The sequence below is a fragment of the Ochotona princeps genome, chromosome 8 (assembly GCF_030435755.1).
Source record: "Ochotona princeps isolate mOchPri1 chromosome 8, mOchPri1.hap1, whole genome shotgun sequence".
Taxonomy (NCBI): Eukaryota; Metazoa; Chordata; class Mammalia; order Lagomorpha; family Ochotonidae; genus Ochotona; species Ochotona princeps.
Genome location: NC_080839.1, coordinates 16,361,718 through 16,387,007, shown reverse-complemented (window position 1 = coordinate 16,387,007; position 25,290 = coordinate 16,361,718). Strand labels below are relative to the sequence as shown.

The following is a 25,290-nucleotide window of genomic DNA, read 5'->3' as shown; positions in this document are numbered from 1 at the left end:
GCCATGGAAACTTCTCTTAGGAGTCCAGGCCTCCCACACTAAACCCATTGTTGCTTGAGCTTGTGGCCCCATCAGCCCCTTCCCGAGCGGGCAGTTCCTGGCTCAGGCTCCACCACCTTTCCTCCCTGTGGCATTGCATGGGGAGCCAGAGGCCTCCCACCACTGACAGGTTCTGAATTGGGCCTGGGTATCTTACCCTTTACCCCAGCTTCTTTTCCCTACAGAAGTAAGAATTCAGAGACATTCATCTAGGGTGCCCAACTGAGTCTGACTTATTCAAAGAGAAAGAGAATGTGAACTTACTTTCACACATGAGTGAGGGCCATCCCACATGGAGAGAGGACATCATGAGTGAGTGAGGCAGCCTAGGAGGAAAGAGAGGAGGAGGAAACCAGAGAAGGACTCCCTAGCCTGATCAAGGGCAGAAGTGGACCCCTCCCCATTATCAACCTCTTTTATAAGTTAGGGGATGGTGATGCCTTCATTCAATAAACAAACAGGATGGGATCTTGGCATGTGTGAAGCTATCTAGGATTTTCATGGGGAGCTCAGGTGGTGGAGTCCAACTGCCACATGATCATCATGGCCTCCTGGTCTCAGATGAGAGACAGGTGCAAGCCGAGAAGGGGAGCGTTATCAAGTGGGTGGATGAAAGGGTAAAGCCACAGTGCAGGGCTGGCAAAACTTCAGCTCACCTGATCGTGTCTAACTCCCTGCCCCAGCTCCCAGGGGAAGAGAGCTCATCTCTCAGTTGCAGTGAGCTCTGAGAGCAGAGGAGAGAGACACTCATTCAAAGCAGTCTCTTCATTTGAAACAAGACGTCCAGTCTGCTCTCCGGTTGAGATAGCCCTCTGCCCAGAGCAGGCCATCTGCAGTGCCCTCTCAGTCTGCAGGAGGCTCAGTCCTGGAGAGGGTTTGGGAAGGACTCCACATGGACTACCAGTGCCTGGTTTGAGTTGCGGGTTCTATCCTATCATTTTCTCCTCTCTTCTGGAAACATCCTCAGAAGGTTGCCCCCCTACTTGTTTCCCTCTCATCCCCTGCTCGTGCCTCCCTGGGCCAAGGTCAAGCTGTGCACTGGTACAGAGTGGCTTTGCCTGGTTCTTCACTGAGGATGTAGCTGTTCATCCTGATGCAGCCAGGAGGGGCCCAAGATGTCAGAACCTCATGTCCCTATCCCACTCCACCTACTCTTCTGAGATGAGAATCTGAAGCCAGAGAAGGAGGGGCTGGGGAACGCATGTGATGCCTCACTCCGGCAGTCCCCATCACTGCTCCCCTCTTCACAGACACGGCCAGCAAAGGTACCTGCTCTGGGGGAAGGGAGGGGCCAGCTGGGCAGGCAGGCTGAGCAGAGCCTGGGCTTTGGCACAGGAGCAGGACAAGCTCAAATCCCAGCTGCATGACCTGAGGTGCTTTATGTAACTTCCTTCCCTTGGCCTCAAGTTCACCCTCTGAGAGTAACAAGTGCATCTACCCACAAGACACTGCATTGAAGGTGTTTACTTAGCACAGCATTAGGCACACATTCTTAATGAGCACATGATCAATAGATTGCTTGGGTGATGATAGATTGTGTTGCTAGGATTATCCACGTCAGCCTTTTAACCCCAGAACTGTGGGCACTAATCAGCTGCAGGCGCTAAAGCAATCTGGGGAGCAAAGGAAAAGCCCTTAAGTGTCCCCCTCCACCCCACCATGAAGACCCTGTCCCTGTCCCAAAGCCAGGAGGGAGAGTCAGACACCATAGCTGTGCTTCAGTCAGCCACAGGCCCCAGCAAGGGGCCCCAAGGCATTCCTGCTGAGCTTCTACAAGGGGTGGCCAGTTCATTCCTGGAACGTCCAAGGAAAACAAACTGGTTATTCTGAGTGAAATTACAGGCTGGTTGCTGAGGTCTGGGTCTGCCTTAAATTAAACACAGCATTCCTGGGATTCTTATCATCTCCTTGCCTCTGTGGCTGTGTGGAGACATCACCTCATCTCACCTTCCCATTCTGAGCTCAGGGAAGCTGGGAAGCCAGTAGGGTGTGGGCTTGGGAGGGAAGGTGAGCAAGCCCTCCTGGCTGGGCCTCCCCTGGAGGCTGGGAAGTTGTAAAAGGGTGTGTAGTCAGCCCTGTCCCTGGTCTTCAGCTAGGGCAAATACCGCATATTCTAGTACAGTGCTTTCCACTAAAAAGAACTAGATCTTAAGAAGATACATTCAAAACAGAGAAGATAATCTCTCAATTCTGAATATTCTGCTAAAATACAAAAATTCTGCTAAAAATGAAAATATAAAATTAAAGACCAAAAGAGGGTATGATACATAAGAAAAAATAATTATTTTGTAAAAAAAAAAAAAAAAGCAAAATTACTTGTAAGAAAAAAAATTTTAGTAATACATGAAAGGACCTTTTTTTTTGCAAAGACACAATTTTCTTGGGCACATCAAGGAGTCAGCATCATGCGGCTGGCGCAGCAGGTAAATCCATCCCCTGCAATATTGGCATCCCATAGGAGCACCAATTTGAGTCCCTGCTGCTCTACTTCCTATCCAACTTCCTGTTAATGCACCTGGGAAAACTGTGGAAAATGGTTCAAGTGCTTGGATCCCTGCCATCCACCTGGGAGATCACAATGGAGTTCCAAGCTCCTGGCTTCGGCCTGGCCCAGTCCCAACCCTCCAGCAGATGGAAGGTCATTCTCCGTCTTTCCTTTCTCTGGAACTCTGCTTTTCAAACAAGTTTTTTTTTTTTTCCCTAAAGTTAGCATCATACAAATCATAAACAGAGACCATTTGTAAATTGTTGTCTTCCGTGTATTTTTCAATTCCAAATTCATTGGATTGGTCACCAGAATGTTAAGCTGCTCGTTTCTCTTTTCCCTTGGGTTCCTGTACATCCTACGTTTTCGGCTTTGACTGTGACAACAACCGATGAATACCTTGTATCTGATCTTTCTTGTGCAGTCTGTTTCCCAGCCCTGTTTCAAATTTGTCTCAACTTGACCCAGGCATCTGATACTCCAGCCCCATATCAAAGCATTCCATGGCTTTCTGTTGAAATGTCTGGACACTTTAGTCTGACCTTCAAGTGTGACTCAAGCTTCTGGCCTACCCTCATTCCAGACATTTCCCAGGGACATATTAAATCCCTCCTTGACATCACAGTCCCTGCTCCTCCATCTCTTTATCTGTCTCTCAATGTAGAGTCCTCATTCCCACCTTCCAGGGCAGGTCTTCCCTGCCCACCCAGCTGGGGCTGACTCCTCGCATGGAATCTCCGCCATTCTGAGGATGGAGAACACGGAAAGGAAGAAGGAAGCGCTGATGGAAGAGAGCTGAGTTCATGCGCCAGCCCACACACCTGTGCTGGCCCACTGGACCTCCTTGTGCAGAGAGAAGGTCAGCTCCACCCTACAGGAGCGGAGGGAGACCCTGCAGCTAAGGAAGTGCCATCTCCTCTTCAGGCCTCACCCTTGTCTGATTTTATCACATGATAATGGTGATAGTGGCCTCCTTCCTCACAGACAAATCCGGGGCCCCAGGTTACCTCACCTGAAACCTGTATCCAATGGCTCAGCTGGCTGATCCTCTACCTCCAAGTATTGGGATCCCATATGGGCAGCAGTTCATGTCCCAGCTGCTCCACTTCCCATCAGCTCCCTGCTTGTGGCCTGGGAAAGCAGCAGAGGACGGCCCAAAGCCTTGGAACCTTACACCCGTGTGGCAGACCCAGAAGCTCCTGGCTCCTGGACTGGAGGAAACTCTACTCAGAACCTTGGTGTCTTCAGAGAAAAGGAGGGCCACAGAGCCCAGAGGATGATCAGGAAAGGTTGTTCCTATCAGAGCATGGGGCTGAGACTGGTAACCCCCTTAACATCAGACACAGCCAACTCACGCTGACTTGAGTCTAGGAAGGTAAACTTGGAGCACAGAAAACTCTGGGGCTTTCCTTCACATCACAAGGGCAGCACTGTAGGGGGGACACAACTGCATCATGTGGGACAGAACTAATCTTCCACCAAGAGACAGCATGGTGGCAATATAACAGGGACAGTTCTACACCCTGCCTGTCTCTGAGCCTGGTCACTGGCAACAGAACTGACAACTGGAGGTCCTTTGGAATGAGTCAGCCACTAGGGAATTCTTGGACAAATAGGATGAGCGCAAAGTACACAGGAGCTTCTCTATGGTGGTGCTTCAGTCGTTAGCAGAAAAGGTGTATTAATGAAAAAAAAACTATGCGTGAGTTTCAAACTATTTTTTCACTGAAATAAACTTATTTCCCATGTGTCTATCAACTTTTTGAAGTTGTTTGCATAGTCAAATGGTACTCAGGCAACTAACGGGGAAAATCCAAGATACTTTGCTCAGACTTGCAAAGTGAATCACAGAGATTGCATGAAAAAAAAAAAAAATACAGATTTCCTAAGATCAGCCAACATTTAAAACCTATGGGGTTGGACCCGGCGGCGTAGCCTAGCGGCTAAAGTCCTTGCCTTGAACGCCCTGGGAACCCATATGGGCGCCGGTTCTAATCCCGGCAGCTCCACTTCCCATCCAGCTCCCTGCTTGTGGCCTGGGAAAGCAGTTGAGGACGGCCCAAAGCCTTGGGACCCTGCATCCTGGCTCCTGACTTTGGATTGGTTCAGCTCTGGCCATTGTAGCTCCCTGGGGAGTGAACTAGTGGATGGAAGATCTTTTTCTCCTTTTCTTCTTCTCTCCTTCACTCTGTAAATCTGACTTTCCAATAAAAACAAATAAATACAAATTTTTTAAGAATACATTTGATTGTAAGTAAGAGCAAACTCAAATAGCGAGGCATACTGAGAAAGATGGTTAATGCTGTCACATACAAAAGCCAAGGCTGGTGGCTGACACAATGGCTCACTGTCTAATCTTCCCATATGGGCACTATTTCATGTCCCAGCTGCTCCATATTCCATCCAGCTCCCCGCTTGTGGCTTGGGAAAGCAGCAGAGGACGACCCAAGTCCTTGGGACTCTGTACCCATGTGGGAGACGCGGAATAAGCTCCTGACTCCTGGCTTCAGACAGGCTCACCTCTGGCCACTTGAGGAGTGAAATAGCAGAACAGACGATCTTTTTTGTCTCTTCTCTTTCCAAATCTGCCTTTCCAATTAAAAAAAAAATAGATAAATATTTTTTTTTGTTTTTACCAAATGACTAAAATTTTTTATTGGACTAATTCTATGTCATGCATAAGCATGACAGTCTGCCTTGTTCATCAGACTTTGGCAATAAAAAGAACAAGCAGCCTTGTACAGAACAGTGAAAACGCTGGCAGCGAAGGTAGTCTACAGTCTGACTGTAGGATAAATACACATATTTTAAAAGGCCTCTCTCCCTTCGGCCAATCAATTCTCAGTTCAGATCATTAAATACAGACAGCTTTCAAGTCACTTCTTTCCTTCTCCAAGATCTTCGATACCGTCATCATCCGCCTCCGGCCGTTTCTCCTGGAGGACGTCGATGACGTCATCGGTGACGTCCCCCTGAATGATGATCTCGCCCTCCCCCGTGGCAGGCGCCACACGAGAATTTCTGCGCAAAAACCCTTTGTGCCTCTTTAAGATCAGTTTCGAAAGTTGCAAGACCACACACACTCCCGTCACATATTTCTTCTTTGCTTTGGGAATTTTAGCTGTTTTGTGGTACTGTCTTCTTTCGTTTTATTTGACCTCTTCCACCTCTCTTCTGCTTTTTCTTCTCCTCTTCCTCCCCTGCGGTTCCTTGACCCTCAGGGATTCCAGTTTCTTGTTTGGGTGAATTTTCCACGGTGAGCTTTGCGAATTCGTTTGGAAAACTCTTCTCCAACCACTGTCTACATTTGGCCACATCAGGCGTAAACTTCACAGTACGCTGTTGGTAATGAACAGACGCCACCGCACAGAACTCGCAGCGGGTAATTGCCGTCCAGCCTGGAGTTGTTTCTGGGGTCTCCTCAGCAGTCCGTACCTGCGGACTCAGAAATGTCCGAAGCCATTGCCCAAGCCCTGGCGGTCGCACAACCCCGGCCGCCTCCGCTGCCTGCTCCCCGCCGCTCCCTGCAGCTACCGCCAGCTCCAGCGACACGTGCGACTCCTCTCCGCCCCGAGTGCCCGGCTGCCAAGGCCAAAATAGATAAATCTTTAAAAAGTCCTAAACAAATAAGTAATCCCCGAGGTTGGTTCATCAGCTGGTTGGAACAGAAAATTATGAGTCGCATATTCTCGAATTCAGCCCTGGCTAGTTGGATTCAAGTTTAATTCAAGTTCAAGTCTACAAGCCCCAGTCCGTAGTTAATGAAGAATCTCAACAGGGTGGGAGTCTATTGACCCAGGTGCCTCAGGAAGACAAGCCGTTGGGTCAACTTGTTGATAAGGCAAGCAAAGATTTGCATGTCTATTATCACACACTGTAAACTAAAACCATTTTTTTTCCAATTTCGATCACAAAATTCAGTTCTAAATCTGTTCACTAGGAAGGGCAAAGGGTTTTGCTAAAATTGTAAAAGCTTTCTTGATTCTAAGGATCCTTGACTTACAGTAATACATCATTGTAGTCCCAGTCATCAGATAGCATGTTGCAGCAAGCTTTTGCTCACACAAGGTTGCAAATTAGGGTTGACACAACTATTTGTTCTCTTCCACCAGTTGAGATGATAGCTCACTGACCTCTCATTTTAACAACTTACAGAAGAAAACTGTGCAGTTGCTCTCAGATGTAAGAACACAGTAAGTGGCACGGTCCTCATAAAATGTCAGCATGATGATGACATATTAACTTCAAAGTACTGGCTGCAACAACCATGCCAGGGCCTTAGACTGGGGACCATCTGCTGACCTCTGACCTCCTTGCTGGCCACAAGATGGCTCCCAGCTCTGCACCCTGTAGGAATGGGAGGGAAAAGATGGCCTTCCCCCTAAATTGCTGAAGGATCTTTTCCCAGCAGTTGCTTAGAGGTCAATCAGGAGCAAAGGGGCTGGGATCAGCTTAGGCCAATTATGGATGGGCAATTTGCAGCCTGCTTGAAAGTGGGCTTTTGTTAGGCAGGGAGGTAGATAGTCAGAAGGACTCCCTAGCACAGGGTTAAAAGATTTCAGAAAGCTGCCTTTGCCTTCATCCCCTGGCAGGCTGCACAGCCCTGGTCCCTCTTCTGGGAGCCCATGATCGGCAGAGGACAAATGTGAAAAACAACAACAAAAAAACACACACAACTTTGACAGCAATGAGTACTAAGACTTGGGGAGTTAAGACTTGAGGAGGGCCCGGCGAGATAGCGTAGCAGTTAAGGTCCTCTCCTTGAACTCGCCGGGATCCCATAAGGACGCCAGTTTTAATCCCGGCGGTTCTGCTTCCTATCCAGCTCTCTGCCTGTGGCCTGGGAAAGCAGTCAAGGACAGTCCAAGACTTTGGGACGCTGCACCCTCATGGGAGACCCAGAGGAGTCTCCTGGCTTCGGATTGGCTCAGCTCCAGCCGTTGTGGCCGCTTGGGGAGTGGACCATTGAGGGTAAGATCTTCCTCTCACTCTTTCCTCTCTGTATATCCGCCTTTCCAATAAAAAATAAATAGGGGACCGGTGGCATGGCCCAGCGGTTAAAGTCCTTGCCTTGAACGCACTGGGATCCCATATGGGCGCCGGTTCTAATCCCGGCAGCTCCACTTCCCATCCAGCTCCCTGCTTGTGGCCTGGGAAAGCAGTCGAGGATGGCCCAAAGCCTTGGGACCCGGCACCCGTGTGGGAGACCTGGAAGAGGTTCCTGGTTCCCGGCTTCGGACTGGTGCAGCACGGGCCGTAGTGGTCACTTGGGGAGCAAGATCTTCCTCTCTGTCTCTCCTCCTCTCTATCTGACTTTTCAATAAAAATGAATAAAGCTTTTTAAAAAAATAAAAACAATAAATAAATCTTAAAAACAATTAATAAATCTCTAAAAAAAAAAAGACTTGAGGAGACTGGGTGGCCCAGGAGAACCTTCTTGTGGGTTGACCTTGTCAGGGAACTGGCTAGGTTGGCTTTGCCTCACAGTGCCACCCCCAACCTTCCTTCAGCTTTGGAAAACTCCATGGAAGCCAGTGCTCGTTGAGCACTGGGCTCTGCTCCTCTCCCAGCAGTGACCATATGAAACACTGCTCATGAGTGAGAAGACAAAGGTCCTTGTGGACTGCTTTCTGGATGGCCTTGTTCCCCGATCCAGATGGCAGGAGCCAGAGAGCAGATGCTGGGCCCCAGAGGGCAGATGCTGGGCCTGGCTGCCATGGCCAGTGTGGCCATGATGATCTGCTCCTGCTTGGGTCTCTGGGTCCTGACCCCTGCTACACTCTCTACTGCAGGCCCACAGAATTCCTTGCCCTCGATACACCTGTAGACTGCTGTACCTGCTCACCTGCCCTTTTACCTGGAGGGCCTAGCCCTGATGTCCAAATCATGCAGGCCCAGCTCCCTGTCACTCTGCTGCCACCCATTCCCCCCTGTCACTCCCAAGGATGATTGTGCTACAAACTTGCGCACTCCAGCCCCAAGAACACACCTCACAGTGCTGGGCCGGGCACTCCAGGGGGAGAGGTAGTAGCAGGTCAGGGTAGGAGAGGGGAGGGGCAAGATGTCCACACAGGGCTTAGCCCCATGGCCACTGACTGCTGAGGTGGGTAGCATGCCTGAGCCTGGGAGCCGGGAGTGACCAGCCCCGACATGCCCACTAGGACTCATGTGTAATGAGTGGTATTCTAACAGATACTACATGTGCCTTTCGCCCCCCCACAGATTTTTTTTTTATTGTAATAAGATATACATGAACAAAAATTACTGCTGTAACCACATTAAATATTGGTTCAGTAGGATTAAGCACAACCATAATGTTGTGCAACCATTTTCACTGTTCATTTCCAGATCTTACAAAACTGAAACTCTGTGTCTATTGAATAACCAATCCTTATCCCCTCTTCTCCCAGCCTTGTCAACTGTTGATCTTTATGTTAGTGGCCTTAACTACTCCACTGCCTGCTTGAATTGTACCATATTTGTGTGTTGGTGACTGGCTTCTTTCATTCAGTGTAATGTCCTCCATGTTGCAGCATGTATGAGACTCTCATTACTTTTTCTGTTTCCTTTTTAAAGATTTGTTATTTCCTTGAAAGTCAGAGTTAAAGAGAGAGGGCGAGGGTCACAGAGTGAGATTTCCCATCTGTTGGTTCATTCCTCAGATAGCCACAATGGACAAGATTGAGCCAGGCTGGAGCCAAGAGCCAGAAGCTTTTTCTGGTTCTCCTACATGGGTTGCAGGGGCCCAAACACTTGGGCCATCTTTTGCTGCTTTTTCTAGGCCCTTAGCAGGGAAATGACTCAGAAGTAGAGCAGCCAGGACAAGGACAGGCACAGGACCTGGTGCAGTGGCCTAGTGGCTAAAGTCCTCACCTTGCATGCCCACATCCCATCTGGGTGCTGGTTCGTGTCTTTGAAGTCCTGCTTTAGATTGTTTTGTGTGTGTGTATCCCCAATATTTATGTTCCATCCAGAGGGTTTTCAAACATAAAGCAGTTTACATGGATCAGAGGAGCTCGGGGGCTTTGCTGTGGTCCAGTGAAAATGCTGCTCACCAGCCCTGTAGGAGGCAGCCTGGCCTGCAGTAATCTGGAGTTTCCCCTTTCCTGTCCCTGCAGGGAAGGCAGTTTCCAGAGTCCCCCCACTGCTTTGATGTTGAAGTGTTTCACCGGCAGACCCTGCCCTGGGAGGCAGGAAGGTTCTTGAGGGAGAAGAACCAGCAACACCCCACAGCTTCCTCTTCCCCCTCTATGAAACAGGTGCTGGGGTTGGCCCAGGAAGGCTCACAGGTGGTGAGGAGGTGGAATCACCACAGCTGGGGGGACTCCTCCTGCAGCTGCTTCTGCCACCACTGCCGACCTGCCACCTCTGGTGGGGTACAGAGGGGCAGCCCCTCTGGTGGCTTGGGAGGGTTGGGCCTGAGAATCTGCATTTCTAGAATTTGGAGGTGTGGCTGCGGCTGACCTGGACACCACATTTGTGAGGATCGGTGTTCTAGAAACTGGAGGCTGAAAAGATGCTTTCCTGAAGACCAAGATACCTGAGTCCCCTCTTGCACCTCCCCTTTCTTGCTCCTGTATTGACTAATTGAGCACTTGCAACTGGGATGACAGAGAATAAAAGATGGTCGTATCACCCCTTTTGCAGAGTGAAGCCTAAAACTGGCTCTGCCAGAGGTTTGCTGGTTGCCCAGGACCCCCAATCTGGCTCTGCCAGAAGGTTGCTGGCTGCCCAGGCCCCCCAGCTTGTGATGTGGCCTGACACCAAGGTGCCTGAGTGAGACAGCCCAGCCATGGGGGAAGGAGCGGGCCACACGGTAGCCTAGGCAAGGCCTGGACAGGCTGCTTCTGAGGACTCCCGGGATCTGATGCCCTGGTTGGGATTTGTGTTAACTTTGGGTACCAGTTCCCCTCCTCGGGGTCTATTTATTCTTCTGTGAAATGGGGCCAAGATGTGACTAAGGGCCACAGGGCTTGGAGAGGATCCCTTTGTGACTCCTTGCAGCCAGGTCCCCTTTACAGGGAAGCCCCCGGGGTCTGGGTTAACCCACCCATGTTCATGACATTGTCCTTGACACTTCCAATTCTCCCTTCATCTTGCTTTGGGGTCCTTCATGTCTCTGCAGGACTGCTGGTCATTGTATCTGTGGAGCCCATGCCCCAGCAGTTCTGCCTGTGCCTCCCAAGGAAGGTGCTCTTAGTGCCTGCCACACCCCACACGGGGCAGGTCCTGTCTAGGAAGCTGTTCCTCTGGGTCTGTCAAACCAAGGGTTAGGAGTGGGGGGTGGGGGGTGTGCACAGGGAGGCAATTAGGAGCCAAGGTTCTGGGCCCGGCGTGATGGTGTAGTGGTTAGGGTTCTCACCTTGGATGCGCCAGGTGTGTTTCATCTTCATACATCCAAGAAGAAACAGGTGTAGAACACAGGTGCTCAGGAACTGCAAGGATGGGTGGGGGCAGGAGGCTGTCACTTCACAGCCCAACATGTGTCCAGATCTGACCAATACAATGCTGCCCATATTCAGGGCTTGCTCCATCACCTCCATGCACTCAGTGCTGGGGGAATTCAGTCACTTGGCCAGTCGCCAGGTCTGGAGACCCGTTGTGGTCTCCTTTGGACCTTCTCATTAAACAGTGAATTTGTCCTTAAGCCATAGCATGAATCCCTACCCTGCAGGCTGGGCCTCTAGGGAAAGGTTCTGTGGTGACTCCCTCATCTTGCCCCCCTTGAAAGCTGTTATATATCCCTGTGTTCAAACCCTGGGGACCCTCAAGTCCTGGCCTCCCTCAGGCTGGTCCCTCAGGAGGGACTGGCCATGTGTATGGAGAGAGCAGCAGGGTCACACTTTCATGACAAGGCCTCCCTGTAAACTTTGACCCTACCCTTGGGGCCACAGTACGGGCCTTCCCCCAATTCTGGGGCAAGGTTAGCCCCTTGGGCCCACAGGCTTCTGCCCCTGCCTCTCCGGGTTAGCATGCCAAAGCTGGTTGTGGAGAATGCCCCAGGGCTAGGTGGGGGCAGAGGGGATGGAAGCTGTAGGGCTGGGCTTTGTGCACATGTTCTTGGCCAGCTTAGCAGCAAGCAGCCATGAACTGACTGACCTGAGAAGACCCCAGTCCCAGGCTCCCTCAACTTCAACTGCAGAAATTGCAAACCAAGGGAAAAAGTTAAAACAAAACAAACAAACCCAAAACACAACAATAAAAAAAAAAATCAAGCCTTTTTATTCTCGCATCAGTTAATTTCAGTGATATTTATCACTCAGCTTCAACTGGGATAACATTAGACCAAAATAGCAGCAGCCTCTGGCTTCACAAAGCCTAGGACAAGTCCTCTCTGCCTTTTCCGTCCACACTGTGGTATCTGGTTGCAGGTGCCAGGCACAGAGAGCCGTTGACCACGGGGACACACACCTTGATGCTGAATGGAGGGCAGAGCCAGGCAAAGCCGGGGACACAGTGGTCCCTAGTCATTACTTGGGATTTTCTGGGTTGCAATGAGCTTCTGGAGACCGGAGAAACCGCCTCCACCACCATGGCAGGATGCTTGGGCCTCAGGCACCGTAGGTGGGCAGACGAAGGTCATGCCATCATATAGTTGGCTCAGGGAAGAAGTCTTACATGGGGCCCTGCTCCAGGGACAGAAGCAGCTGGGGAGAACAGGTCACAGGGCAGCAGGCTATGTGTTGCCTTCCTTCTCCCAGAAGCCCCTGGAATCCCCCTGCAACCCCTGGGAGCTCACAGTTCTGGGGGGTGTGTGGGTTCCCCAGCAGTGAAGCATCGCTCTCCCTTCTTCCTGGGGTCTGGGATTTTTGCAGTATCTGAGATCCCTTATACCACAGGTGAAGCCCCCAACCATCTTGGAGTGGCTCAATGGGGTGGGGAGGTCCTTTGTTAACAATCCTGAGACGTGATGGGCAAAGATGGGCATTGCCGTCATTTCCTGGGGAAGCTGGCCTAGGCTGGAGGCCAGCTTGCTTTTGGAGACCAGGGCATGCTGTGCTCTGCCTTTGAGCTCTCAGTGCCCTGGGACTGTGTCTCGTGAACCTCTCACGCAGAGGGCAGCCCAGCGGCAGTGGCTATCTCAGGGGCTGCTTGAGCTCGAACAGGCCTGTCCCACCTTTGACGACCTTCCCGACCACAAGGCAGGCTGAAGGGGACCTCAGCTCATCATGGGATCCTGCGGGAGAAACAAGGTTGTGAGTCAGGTGCTCAAGGGGGAGGCTAGGGGAGATGTGAAGGGCCTGGGCTGGGCCCAAGGAGGGACAGGCTTGTCCTCTGTCTCTGAGGCTGAGACTGAGACAGGCAGCAGTGCCTCAGCGTGCGGCTCCATTTACATAGGCACAGCATATGCATCTGCTGCCTGCCCTTCCTGGCTGCCAGGACAGCATGGCTGTGTGTGTGTGTGTGTGTGTGTGTGTGTGTGACCATGTGAAAAGGTTGGGTGGGGCGAGGGAAGGTTGGGGCAAATCTGGCACTGACCCATCATGGTGGCCTGCTTCAGAAACTGGAAGCTGGTTTCGAAAGTCATCTGCTGCAGAGGCGAAGAGTTGGACCGGATCCCGAAGCGGTTCAGGGGCTTGTAGACGCCCTCGAAGCACATGTAGTCAGCCACCAAGGAGAGGTGGCGAGGGTCCACCGCGATGCCTGCGGGCAGGCGGGTGGTGTCAGGTGCTGCTTCGAACAGCACCTTGTACCCCCTTATCTGGGGAGCTCCTGTACCCACTGCATCCTGCTTTCTACTTCAGCTAGCAGCGCCAGAACTAAGGCTCTAGCCATGCTTATTTGCTCGGGAGCAGAAACCCTGAAAGCAGGAGGAGGGGACCACCTACCCAAAGGAAGCTTCCTCAAAGGGTCTAGCAGGGGAGGGGAGAAAGCCCCGAGGGCATCACAGTAATGGCACTGCCACCGAGATACCTTCCCCTTCGTGGACTCCTACAGTGGCTGTGTCACCACAGTGTACATACCCACTCCATGCACACCTAGCTCCAGCTCAGTGCCAGCTCGCCTGGCCAGCACCAGCTCTCGGGATGCTTGCCTTACCATAAACAGCAAACACGTCCTTGATCTCCTTCTCGATCACGCGCAGTGCAGCCTCGATGCCGTATGTGTTGGCCATGGCATGGATGTCATTGGTATAGAGGCGGCGCAGGTCCAGAATCTGAAGGGGTGGGAGGAAGGGATGTCGTTGGTGGTGAGTGGGGGTGGGGGTGGGGACAGGGGCCTTCCGGTCCCTTCCTGCTGAGTGGAGCAGATGACAAAGTGTAGACAGGCTGCCCAGAATGAGCAGGAGGTGAGGCTGTGGGTCCTCAGCTCTGTGTTGCTGTCATTATCAGAGTACCAAGAGGACCAGGGGTAAATGCCTCAGCAAGTCACGTTGTTCAGGCATGAGCGGACCTGGCTCCCATTTAAAGGAATGCCTCTTGTATGACATCAGTCACCCTGGGGACCCAGGCAGCCACCTACAATGTGAGCACCAAGCTCCTGGCATGCTCTGTGTGGGGAGAGGCGCCTTACAGCAGGGGGCCGCAGGGTCAAAGTGCACAGGCACAGGGAGCTCTGCTGGCTTAATGTGGAGCAATGGAGAGTGGGCTGGAGGGTCCTGCTCCTCAGTGTTCTGTGAGGGGAAACCCTTGTAGCCCCAGGGCCTGACGGAGAGCCAGCTGGAAGGACCTGGAAGTTCAAAGTCCATAGCCCAGTTGAGAGGGCAGATGCTGCTGGGTAGTAGGTGGGATGGCAGTGCTGTGAACAGTGTGGGTGCTTGGGCAGCTCAGCGCCCACAGCCTGGATGCACAAGCCATCCCAGAAGGGCCAGGGGTCACTGGCTAGGGGACAGTCCCTAGGACAGACAGCTCGGGGGCAGGGCCGTTGCCCCGACCCAGGGGACACACCTACCTCTGCATATTTGAACAGCTCCTGCAGGTTGATCCCCTCCGTGTTGAGCACCAGCTCCTTCTCATTGTTATTATTGGTTGTCTCGTTCAGGAGGCACCGTGTGATGCCCTTGGTGGTATAGATGACAGCGCTTTGGGCCAAGGACACGACCAGGGAGCTCATGTCAAAGTTGATGTTCATCAGAGGAAGTTTCATGGTCACCTGCAGGAGGAACAAGTGTTGGGCGGCGGTGGGGAGAGCCGCGGCCCCATGGCAGATCTTGACAAGGCCTTCCTGGTGAGGCCCTTGGCTGAGATGGTTGGAGCTGAATCGCCCAGAGCAGTGTAAGAGGTGTCAACTTTCACAGACGGTGGTGAAGACACTGAGACCCAGCCCATGCCATACTGTCCCTATGTCCTTTGCTCACGCACAGCCCACAGTAGGTTGTTTTATGCGTGTGACCCACCTCCAGTGAGTCTCAGTCTGCATTATCAAAGGGGAACCCTGACCTGGATCAAAGGGAGGACACAGGGTAAGCCTGTGCAGATGTTGAGGGAAGCACAAAATTCCTCACTCTGAGAATGCAGTAGGGGTTCCTGTCGGGGAAGCTGCTGTGTTGCCGGAATGCATGCAGACATATCTGCTGCACTCGGTGGGGTGGTAAATGAAATGCTACATTTGAAATACCAAGGTGTGGTGTGATGGCACAGTGGTTAATCCTCTGCCTTTCCAGTGCTGGGATCCCATATGGGCACCGGTTTGTGTCTCAGCTGTTCCACTTCCCATCCAGCTTCCTGGAAAAGCAGCAGAGGATGACCCAAAGCCTACCTTGCAGCCATGTGGGAGACCCAGAAGAGGCTCCTGGCTTTGCATTGGCTCAGTTCTGGCCATTGCAGCCATTTGGAGAGTGAACCAGCAGATGGAAAACCATCCTCTGTCTCTCCTCTCTATAAGTTTGCCTTTCCAATTAAAACGAAAAAAAAAGAAAAGAAATACTACTAGGACCCAAAAGGTCATACCAACATACTGGAACCACTGGAGATAACTGGCTCATGAGGGGTCTGAAAGTGACATTGTGATGCTGAGCTTTGGAGTACAGGGTCCATAGCTGTTACCAGACCCTAACAAGGGCCCAGTGTTGACAAGGGGGCAGCTGATGCCCACAGGGTGCATGTAGAAGGCACGAGCAGGTGTCGAGCAGGCTAGCCAGGAGCATGGAGTCCCATAGCAAGCCAGCTGGGAGTGTGGGACCTTGCAGCAGGATGGCTGTGCCAGTACACTGACCTGGCACCACAGACTTTCCTCAGTGTCGTACTGATAGTCCTCGATGAACGAGTGGGCCTCTCGCACGGCCTGTACCCGGCGCTCCACCGACTCCGCTGCCTGGGGCTTCCGGCTGTGCAGGGGCTCCTGAGGCGGTTCATCGTCAGGGCCCAAGTCCCCCTCGGCATTGCCACCTGCCTCTTCTTGTGCCTCGTGGGCGCCTTCCCCCTGGGTCTCTTCGTCTTCATTCTCTTCTCCCTCCTTCTCCTCCTCCTCTTCCTCACTCTCATAATCCACCTGGCAGGAAACGGAGCATAGCTGTGTTGCTGGAGGTGGCTGTGTGGTGCACACCTGGATTCTGCTCACCCAGCAGCCCTGCAGAGGTGATGTCTGGTCTCCTCCCAGGGGGTCTCATCCACACTACAGGTTTCTCTGCCCTGGACCAGCCCCTCTTGGGGGAGTGTCATCCCCCAGTCTCAGCATGTCCTCCTCAGTGCTCAGCCACTCGCTATAGGCCTTGCACATGTGCACCCTCCCACAGCCCCACCCTCTGTCCTGGCTGTGATGCTGACAGTAGGGGACTGCATCTGGGAGCGGGTATTATATGTCATGCTAGAGGCAGCTGCCTTGGCTTGAAATATAATTCAAATCCAGGGCACTGGTTTAGCGGAGAGGTGTGGCTTCAGGTTTCCGGTGGGTGGGGCCACACACACCCGAGGTGCCCCCTCACCTCCTCTTCTTGCTTCTTCCTGCGTTTGGCATCCGAGGCATCAGCATCACCCTCCTCAGCTTCAGCGTCCACGATGTGGCCGTCCTCATCCTCGTCCCCTTCCTGCTCTCCCTGCGGGTTGGGGAACACAGAGGAAAAGATCAGCTCAACATCTAGTGCTCAGGGAATAGTGAGTACTCCACTTGTCCATCCACGCAGCCATCAACACGTCCACTGGCCACCTTCCCAGCTCTCCACCCAGGCTCCAGTCACCCTCTGCCCACCCACTCAGCCGATTAACCCTCCATCAGGTATCTGTGCTGTGTAGTCAATTCAATGCCCTTTCAGTCTTCATATGCAAATCAATTCATCTTACTGATTTTTTTTTTTTTTAAGATTTATTCCATTTTTATTACAAAGTCAGATATACTGAGAGGAGGAGAGACAGAGAGGAAGTGGAGCTGCCGGGATTAGAACAAGCGGCCATATGGGATCAAGGCGAGGACCTTAGCCACCAGGCCACGCTGCCGAGCCCTACTGATTTATTTTTGAAGAGTTCTTTCATTTGAAATACGGCACTTCATCTTTAAAAACTGAAGACAGGGGCCAGTGTTATGGCACAGCGGGTTCAGCATTCCATATGGGTGTCAGTTTGAGCCCTAGCTGCTCTATTTCCGATCCACCTCCTTGCTAATGTGCCTGAAAAAGTAGTGGATCATAGCCTCATTGCCTGGGCCCCTGACACTCATGTGGGAGCCAGGATGAAGTTCCAGGCTCCTGACTGTGACCTGGCCCAGCTTCAGCTGTTGTCATTTGCAGGAGTGAATCAACAGGTGAAGATATTTATCTCTTCCTCTTTCTCTCTGTAATTCTTTTTAAATACATTATTACATCTTTTAAAATAGTGATAAAAATAGGTTCTAGGTTTCAAGTCCCTAAGAAATAAGGTAAATAGGGCTCAGTGTGGTAGCCTAGTGGCTAAAGTCCTTGCCTTGCACGCGCTGGGATTCCATGTGGGCACCGGTTTTAATCCTGGTGACCCAGCTTCCCATCCAGCTCCGTTTGTGGCCTGGGAAAGCAGTCAAGGACAACCCAAAGCCTTGGGACCCTGTACCCACATGGGAGACTCGGAAGAGGCTCTGGGCTCCTGGTTTTGTTTTTTTTAAAGATTTATTTATTTTATTACAGTCAGATATACAGAGAGGAGGAGAGACAGAGGAAGCTCTTCCATCCGATGAATCACTCCCCAAGTGAGCTGCAACGGGCCGGTGCGCGTCGATCCAAAGCCGGGAGCCAGGAACCTCTTCCAGGTCTCCCACATGGGTGCAGGGTCCCAAAGCATTGGGCCGTCCTCGACTGCTTTCCCAGGCCACAAGCAGGGAGCTGGATGGGAAGTGGAGCTACCGGGATTAGAACCGGCGTCCGTATGGGATCCCAGGGCGTTCAAGGCGAGGACTTTAGCTGCTAGGCCACGCCGCCGGGTCTGGGCTCCTGGTTTTGAATCAGCTCAGCTCCAGCCATTCTGGCCATTTGGTGAATGAATCATGTCTCTCCTCTGTATATCTGCCTTTCCAATAAAAATAAAATAAATCTTTAAAAAAAAAAAGAAGGTAAATACTGTTCTATTTTTGAACAAACCCAGTTGTGGGGAGGGGGGTGAGGAGGAAAGGTTGTTTAGGGAAGACAGTTTTATACCCCTGACACTGGCTTGTTTCTTGTCGCTTCCTTCTGAATAGATTTAGAATGAAGATCACCTAGCCCTCTAAAGTCCCATGCTTGTTTGCGCTTGAGCTAGCCATCAGTGAGCTCACTGCGTAGGAGAGACCTGGTGTTTTTCTCTGATCTCAGAGAGGTGACGTAAGTGAGACCACCTGGCCAGGTGGGGAACCCCATTCCACATCATTTCCCCCACCTACCAGGCTCTCCTCACCAGCACTGCCCGCTGCTGTGCAGCCCTGTGCCTGGCTCCCCTGCCAGATGTGGCAACATTATTCTCAGACCCTTGCCTTCCTGCCCCTTCCTTTTGCATCACCATGGCCCAACTCTGTTGTCTGGTTCCTGCTGGAGCCCTGGAGTTGCAAGTTCACATGATTTGAAACCACACAAAGGACTTCAAGCCAGACCACATCATTCTGCAGAGCAATTTCCCTGTCTGACCTGTTACACTAAGAATTAAATGTTGCCTCCTGGCTCTCTGCACATGACATAAAGCGGAGGCTGACCAGAGGAAGGAGCTCGGGAAGCAGCGAGAACAGTCACAGGACCTTCCTAAGACGCGAATCCCATGTTCTTCTGGGACCCCATGCAGGTCCTCTGGGGATTCACTCACCCGGTTCCTCGCTGATTCCTCAGCATCATCTAGATCGCGCTGTGTCGCTCTCCTAGTGTTCACGCTTCTGAAAGCTGAGGCTCTGCTGTTCTTCTTTTTGATGGATTCCATCAGAAGTTTAAAGAATCTGAAACAGGAAGGAGGTCAAGTGGCCCCCTTTTAGTGTCTGGCTGCAGGGGCAGGAGGTTGAGCACTTTCTAAGAGGACTGGCCCCAGGGATGGAGGCCCGGCCTCTCCTCTCTGCTCCCTTTCTCCTCTTGCCTGTTGCCACGGGCCAGGCCTGGGCCTGTGCCATGCCACCCCACGGGGTATGGCTTGAACACATGGCCAGCTTGCTGAGCTTTCATACCCTTCTCAGGAAAATGTGCACATCAGCATGCGCCATGCCATCTTGTTTTCAGGCTAACACCATCCCCCGCCTGACACCTTTCTCAGGGCCCTGCAATAGCTCTCATAGCCAGGTTTGCTGAAGCAAAAGGGAGCCCAGCCTGAGAGGATGACTTTGCCTAGCCTGTTGCTGGTGGCATCTCTGGAAAGGAACTGACACCCCTTTGGTGGGGGAGACCAACAGGTATGACACAAAATGCCAAGACTTCAGAAGAGTTCACTGGAAGTACAAGGGATAACTGGCTAAATGATTATGTCAAGCTAATGGGTTAGACCACAGCACCTGAAAAGACCCGCTTGGAGCCCCTCGTTCCTTCTTTTACAATTCCCCGGGACCTCACCCTCTCATCTTCCCCAGGCCACAAGAGCACACCAAAGTCTGTTCCAGGTAACTGTAGGAGGCAGCAGGATCCCCCCTGCACACTCAGCCGCCCACCCACCCTGTCCCTCCCTGCCTCGCACCACCAGGCAGGCTTCCTTCCTTGCCTCCCACATTTATCTTGCGGCTACCATGGGTTCTGTCTGTGCTACCCCTGGGGACAAGCAATGAGAAGCCGGGCTTCTGGCCCTCAAAGGGCTTGGGATCTCATCTTGAAAAAGAAAGTGTGTCAAATGCGTACAGCACCAGGAGTGAACATTTTCATGCTATCTGGTGAGCTAGGGAGCAGGCTAATCTGCTCATTCAAACCAGAAGAATGTGACTCTGCTCCCTTGTTATTTATTCATTCAAAAATTTCAAGGCTTATACATGATTTTGCTGAGATTTTGGCCACTGGCAGAAAAAAATGCTCTGCATACATTAATCTAGTAAGCACTTGTTCGCCATGGGACAGGGCCATCAGGGCTGAGGGACAGGAGGCTGGGAGAGATGCTTCTGGGAGGACAGTCAGGTTCAACTTCCTGTTGTCAGACTGGAAAGGAAGGCCCCAACCTCTACTGCAACATGGGACCACTCTCAGCTCCTGCACAGAATAGAGATAGATTGCCTTGGAGTGGGGCGTGGGAAGCTTCCTTCTGCCGGGGACTGGGGCTTACTGCCCTGTCTCCTCAGGTGCCCCTGCCTCCAGCATTCAACAACCCACCTCAATCCCCAACTGTGCCCTGGTCCAACAACCCCTGTGTGTGCTTTGGGACTTTGCTCAAGCTCTTTGTTCTACCAGCAAATTCCTTGGCCCTTCCTCTACCCTTCCTCTGAAGGCTGCAGCTAAGTGTAGATGCCAGCTCCTCCAAGCAGCCTTCCCTGATTCCCTCAGCTGGGAATCCTCTCTACCTTGCTTGCCTCTTTCAGTGACCAGCAGCAGTAAGAACTGGGAGAAGGCAAAAGAGCAGGGAATCCTTGGGGTAGGGGGTGGCAGACACTTGGCCAGAGTTCTTCTAGAGGTGCCAACAATGTGCCCTCTGTGATCCTGCCAGGAGAATGGTGCAGCTGGCCCCAGGGTCTGGTTACGGGAGGTCGAGCTAATCATCAGACTGTGGCAGCTGAAAGGGAGCCGGCAGAGAAACCTCCCATGTCCCTCTAAATAATTGAGTACCAAGAACATGATCCTTGGTTGTTTCCCAAAGAGGCTGGCAACAGCTCCACCACCTGCTGTTGGAGGTCAGGTTCACAGAGCCCAGCTCTGCAGATGCTGCCAGCTCAGTCACTTCGCAGCTGGGGACCGGCACCACCAGAACGTATGCCCCTGAGGCCTGGCTCCCCACTCTTTGCCCCTGGCCACCGTCTAGCTAATTTGCCCCGAGTCCTCCAAAGCAAAGGTGGCTGTCCACACAGACACAGCCAGAGGCCTGACGGTGCCTGTTTACCTCTGATCTTTGCATCTCCAATCTGTGTCATAAGTCTTAGGATCCTGCAGCTGGGAGAAAATGAAGGGAGAGGGAAGTGGTGGCAGGAATAGAAACAAAAGGGCATGGCAGAGATTAGGGAGAAGGAAGCAGGGAGCTGGCAGGAGAAACAGCTTCTTGCACAAGTGTTGCTCTTGGAAAACATGCTGTCCTCCCCGGCGCTTCCTATGGGCTGGCAGAAGCCTTTCGTTCCCAGGACTGCTCGGCTGCCCGGGTCTGACCACGAGAATTCAAACCACAGCCACCTCACAGACTGCTCCTTGGTGGGCCTCGCCTGGACCCGAAGGCCTGCCTGCCACACGCACAGGGCTCCGTTTATTGCAGCTTTCCAAGGGCCTGAACAAAAAGCACAGACCAAGAGCTGAAAGAGCACCTCACTGCTGGGCACAAGTCAGGGTTGTTGCTCACTAGGAGAAACTTGCAAAGGTGACTATTCACAATCCTGCAAAGTAACGTGAGTGCAAAGAAGTCTGAACCCAGCTGGTGACATGCTTCACGCCACCCTGCCTTTGTGGCAGGGGAAGAGAAACAGGGCAAGTCAGAGTCTGCCCACTCTTGGACACTCTCCAGAGATGACTTGATTCTACTTCCCACTTTCCTGAGAAGAGCTGATGGGCCAGCACAAACATCTGCCCCATCAGGGAGTTAACACTCCTTGCTGTTAATTAGCAAGCAGGCAGGCTGCTGCTTGTCCAGTTTTCCTGTCACCTTGCCCAATGTCCCAGAGAGAGAGAGCATGGGGTTAGTTTAAAGGGGATAAATTGCCTCATCCTAGGGAGGTGCCAACACGGGTGCCGCCGAGGGTCCAGCCAGCCACAGCTGTGTCCAGGAACTGTCATTTGGTGCAGAAGACATCCAGTCAGAGAGCCCTGTCCGAAAGGCTGTTCCATCCGAGCTTGGCTCTCTCATGTTCACCAGCCTAAATGCCACCTGCCCAGTCAGCCTGAAGCTGGGCCCCCCCCAACCCTGCCCCCTCTAAGGACAGACCTGTCACTGTGTCCGCCCCTGTGACTTGACCTTGAAGGGGCAGCACTCAGAACTGCAACTGTTCTGGGTGACAGGCCGTGTGCAGGGACCCATGGCAGGGTGCTGCCCACAGGTGGGAGCTATGTGTCCTTCACAAAAACACTTGCAAAAACCTAAGAATTAGGGGCCCGGCGGCGTGGCCTAGCAGCTAATGTTCTCGCCTTGAACGCCCCGGGATTCCATATGGGCACCGGTTCTAATCCCGGCAGCTCCACTTCCTATCCAGCGCCCTGCTTGTGGCCTGGGAAAGCAGTCGAGGACGGCCCAAAGCTTTGGGACCCTGCACCCGCGTGGGAGACCTGGAAGAGGTTCCTGGTTCCCGGCTTCGGATCGGCGCGTACCGGCCCGTTGCGGCTCACTTGGGGAGTGAATCATCGGACGGAAGATCTTCCTCTCTGTCTCTCCTCCTCTCTGTATATCTGGCTTTCCAATAATAATAAAATCTTTAAAAAAAAACAAAAACAAAAAAACCCCTAAGAATTGGGTGCTAGTGCTCCAAAATGAGGAGGCTTCTGTTTTCATCAAAGCAAATGCAAGCAGCCAGGTCAGCAGAGACAGAAAGTTGTATTGTTTTTTTCCTTCAACGGGAAGATCTGGCTGGTCTGGTCCACAAGCCTGCACCTGCTCAACTGATGCTGGACCCCTTGGAATGAGCTCTACTGGATTCAGTCATCTGGGGAGCCCCCAATCTGCAGCTGTTTGAGCTTGCCCAGCCCCCATCGATGGGCAGCTAGCAAGTTACAAGGCTTGGCTAGCTTATCTCAACTTGCCTTACTCCCCACAAAGCCCTCCTTGCTCCTGGCACCTGTGCACCCAGCGCTGTGGCTGGTGTTGCAAATGCCCAAGGGTCACTTGCACTTATGTAAGAAGCCAAAGATTGGCTCACGTAGAGACTGAGGTTTGGGGGCAGCATGCACATTGCTTGCATCCTCACAATACAAACACACTGAGAGCCAGGTTAGGCTCTCCAGGTTAGGCTGCCTGAATTCCATGTGATCAAACACGAATTCCACACACAGAGGCAGTGTGGTGATGGGTCTCCACATGAGACGTGACACTTCCAGATGAGGCTGCCGGGCCCATCATCCCCAACTACTTTCCTTCAAGGGCTCATACGAGCAAGTGCACTCCACCTCCAAGGAGTCCTATGGGTTCTTTGGGTTAAGGTCAACAGCAAAAGAGGCCCAAGCCCTGACCTTGTCTCCATGAAGTGCAGGATGTCAGTGGGTCTCAGGCACTTCTCCTGCTGGTAGTATGCATGTGGCAGGAACTGAAACCGCAGCTCGTACACCCGGAATTTGTTCTGCTTTTCTCCCATGCAGAAGGACTCCTGAACATCAAGTTTTTGCAATACCTACAACCAGATGGGCAGAGAGAAATGGACCTGTCCAGGTGCTGGGTGCTTGGGGATTTAGGATTTGGAGGGGCAGCAGCTGGGCCTCAACCCCAAACATCCCCAGAACATTCAACTAGTGTGCATTTCCCAATGGCAGGGTGGGTAAGGGGCGGAGCCTTCAGAACATGGCCTGTTCCTGTTAGATGTGAGTTCCACAGAAGGTGGTAAGCTAACAAGCTATCCCAAGCAGAATTCTGATTTTATCTTCCAGGCCCACGAGGATCCTGCAGAACTAATGATGACCTTAACAGCATCTTGATTTGTGGCTGCTCAGCACATGGCGGAGGCAGTGTCTCCCTTGCTTGTGGATCTGAGCCATTCGCAACAGTTAGCAAAGTTGGCTCTGTACCAACTGTGGGGGTGGGGACCCAGGAACATGCCTGTACCACAGCTGCAGCTAGGGCACGACAGGGACAGTTACCTCTCCTAAGCACACCCGGGTAAGCTGCTTCTTCAGGCTTTTCACTTTCTTCTGGGCTTTCTTGGTGTTGAACACTGGCACGCTCATCATGGGCGTCTTGATGTTGGCACTGGCCACCATGAGAATCTCCCGGAGCCTGTCACAGACCATGGGCATAGCTGATCACCAAAGGGAATGGCTGCCCAGCAGAAGCAGAGCTTCTCAGGGTGTTGGTGCTCTTCTCAGACCCGACAGAGGCTATGTGGTCTCATGTGCGAGGATGCCCACAGTATGTGAGCCAAACAGGCTTGCTTCCAGTCACAGCAGGTGCTTATTTAGAGCCCGGCTCGCCCAGGCCAACTGGACAGTATGTCTCAGCCTCCTGCATGCCACACAAATCAAGAACCCACATGGGGTCCACCTGTAAGAAGTAGTGGCAGGGCCAGAGACTGATGCAAGGGGGCCTGATCCTGCACTCCTCCTCCTCAGCCAATGGCCATCAGACTGCAATGTGCATCCACTGAATGAAGAACCAGGTCAGCTGGGTCAAGTCAACAGCCGCCCTGGAGTTGGGCAACCGGACCGCCCTGCCTGGGACTTGTTAGCATCACCCTTGCTTGTAAGTGTACAGCATCTTGGGTGACTCTGATGTAGGCACATGGACAATGGCGATTCCCGACATGTTGCAGAGATGGGCTGGGATCGAGAAATTCCAGGCCTGATGCCCACACTGATGTGTGCCCATTTCTCACTAGCTCTCACTCTCCACTGCATGACGTTTTCCCTGGGAAAGTGTGAGCACAGATCTGGGCCTGCGCATCCTCACGGTCGCATACCTTGGAATGCCCAGGGTGACGTTCATCTCGCCTCTGCCTGCAAAGTGGAAGGTGTTCAGGGTCATCTGCGTGGAGGGCTCTCCGATGCTCTGGGCAGCCAGCAGGCCTACGGCCTCGCCTGGATCGCACAGGGAGCGCTGCCACTTCAGCTGCAGCAGTGTCCTCAACCTGCAGAAGGCAAGGGTGACGTGGGTCAGGAGCAGACAGCGCAGACTGGTGACGTCACAAAACATAGAAACACAGACCCCCTGCTTCTGTCTTGGCTTGCTTTTCCTAGGCACGTGGTCTCTCTAATTTTTAAATTCATCCCCCACCACATCCCCTGCCAGTGACCCTGGGGCTATCCCCAAGTCACACAGCACAGAGCCCAGAGGGATGGCTTAAGTGCTGGAAGCTACTGTTCGGTCTGTCCGTATATGCTCCAGAGGCTCCTGTGCCCACCCCCAAGCTGGTTACTTCGAGCTTCCATGCAGTCAGGATATCTGGGTCAGATTTTCTTTGCTTTGCCCACTCCATGCTGCCCTGGGTCCTGGGATCGGTAGCAATCACATGGGGGCCAGGTTCTTTGGCTTTGCTTAGGCACGTTCACCAGGCTCAGACCTCTTCCCTGCCTTGGCACTGATGAGGAGCAGGTGTCCACCCCCTGCTAATGATCCGCCCACCTCTCCCCTGCTGGGGCCTCAAACCAGGAAGCCATCCTCTCCTTT

The 25,290-nt window shown here is 52.5% G+C and overlaps 1 protein-coding gene and 1 pseudogene across 1 annotated transcript in view; both read right to left on the bottom strand.

Moving 5' to 3' along the window:
* Positions 1 to 5,400: 5,400 nt before the first annotated feature.
* On the bottom strand, positions 5,401 to 5,987 carry LOC101524185 (density-regulated protein-like; annotated as a pseudogene).
* A 5,738-nt stretch (positions 5,988 to 11,725) lies between these two features.
* POLR1A (RNA polymerase I subunit A) overlaps positions 11,726 to 25,290 on the bottom strand; it is a 66,346-nt gene continuing 52,781 nt past the window's right edge. Inside the window, exons 25-34 of the mRNA XM_058667671.1 lie at positions 24,584 to 24,751; positions 23,769 to 23,904; positions 23,148 to 23,305; positions 18,697 to 18,823; positions 16,389 to 16,499; positions 15,680 to 15,955; positions 14,417 to 14,617; positions 13,565 to 13,682; positions 13,004 to 13,168; positions 11,726 to 12,701 (exon numbers count right to left, since the gene is read on the bottom strand). Of these exons, the coding sequence (XP_058523654.1) occupies positions 12,601 to 12,701; positions 13,004 to 13,168; positions 13,565 to 13,682; positions 14,417 to 14,617; positions 15,680 to 15,955; positions 16,389 to 16,499; positions 18,697 to 18,823; positions 23,148 to 23,305; positions 23,769 to 23,904; positions 24,584 to 24,751 (1,561 nt within the window). The 3' untranslated portion in view covers positions 11,726 to 12,600. The remainder of the gene's footprint in view (positions 12,702 to 13,003; positions 13,169 to 13,564; positions 13,683 to 14,416; positions 14,618 to 15,679; positions 15,956 to 16,388; positions 16,500 to 18,696; positions 18,824 to 23,147; positions 23,306 to 23,768; positions 23,905 to 24,583; positions 24,752 to 25,290) is intronic.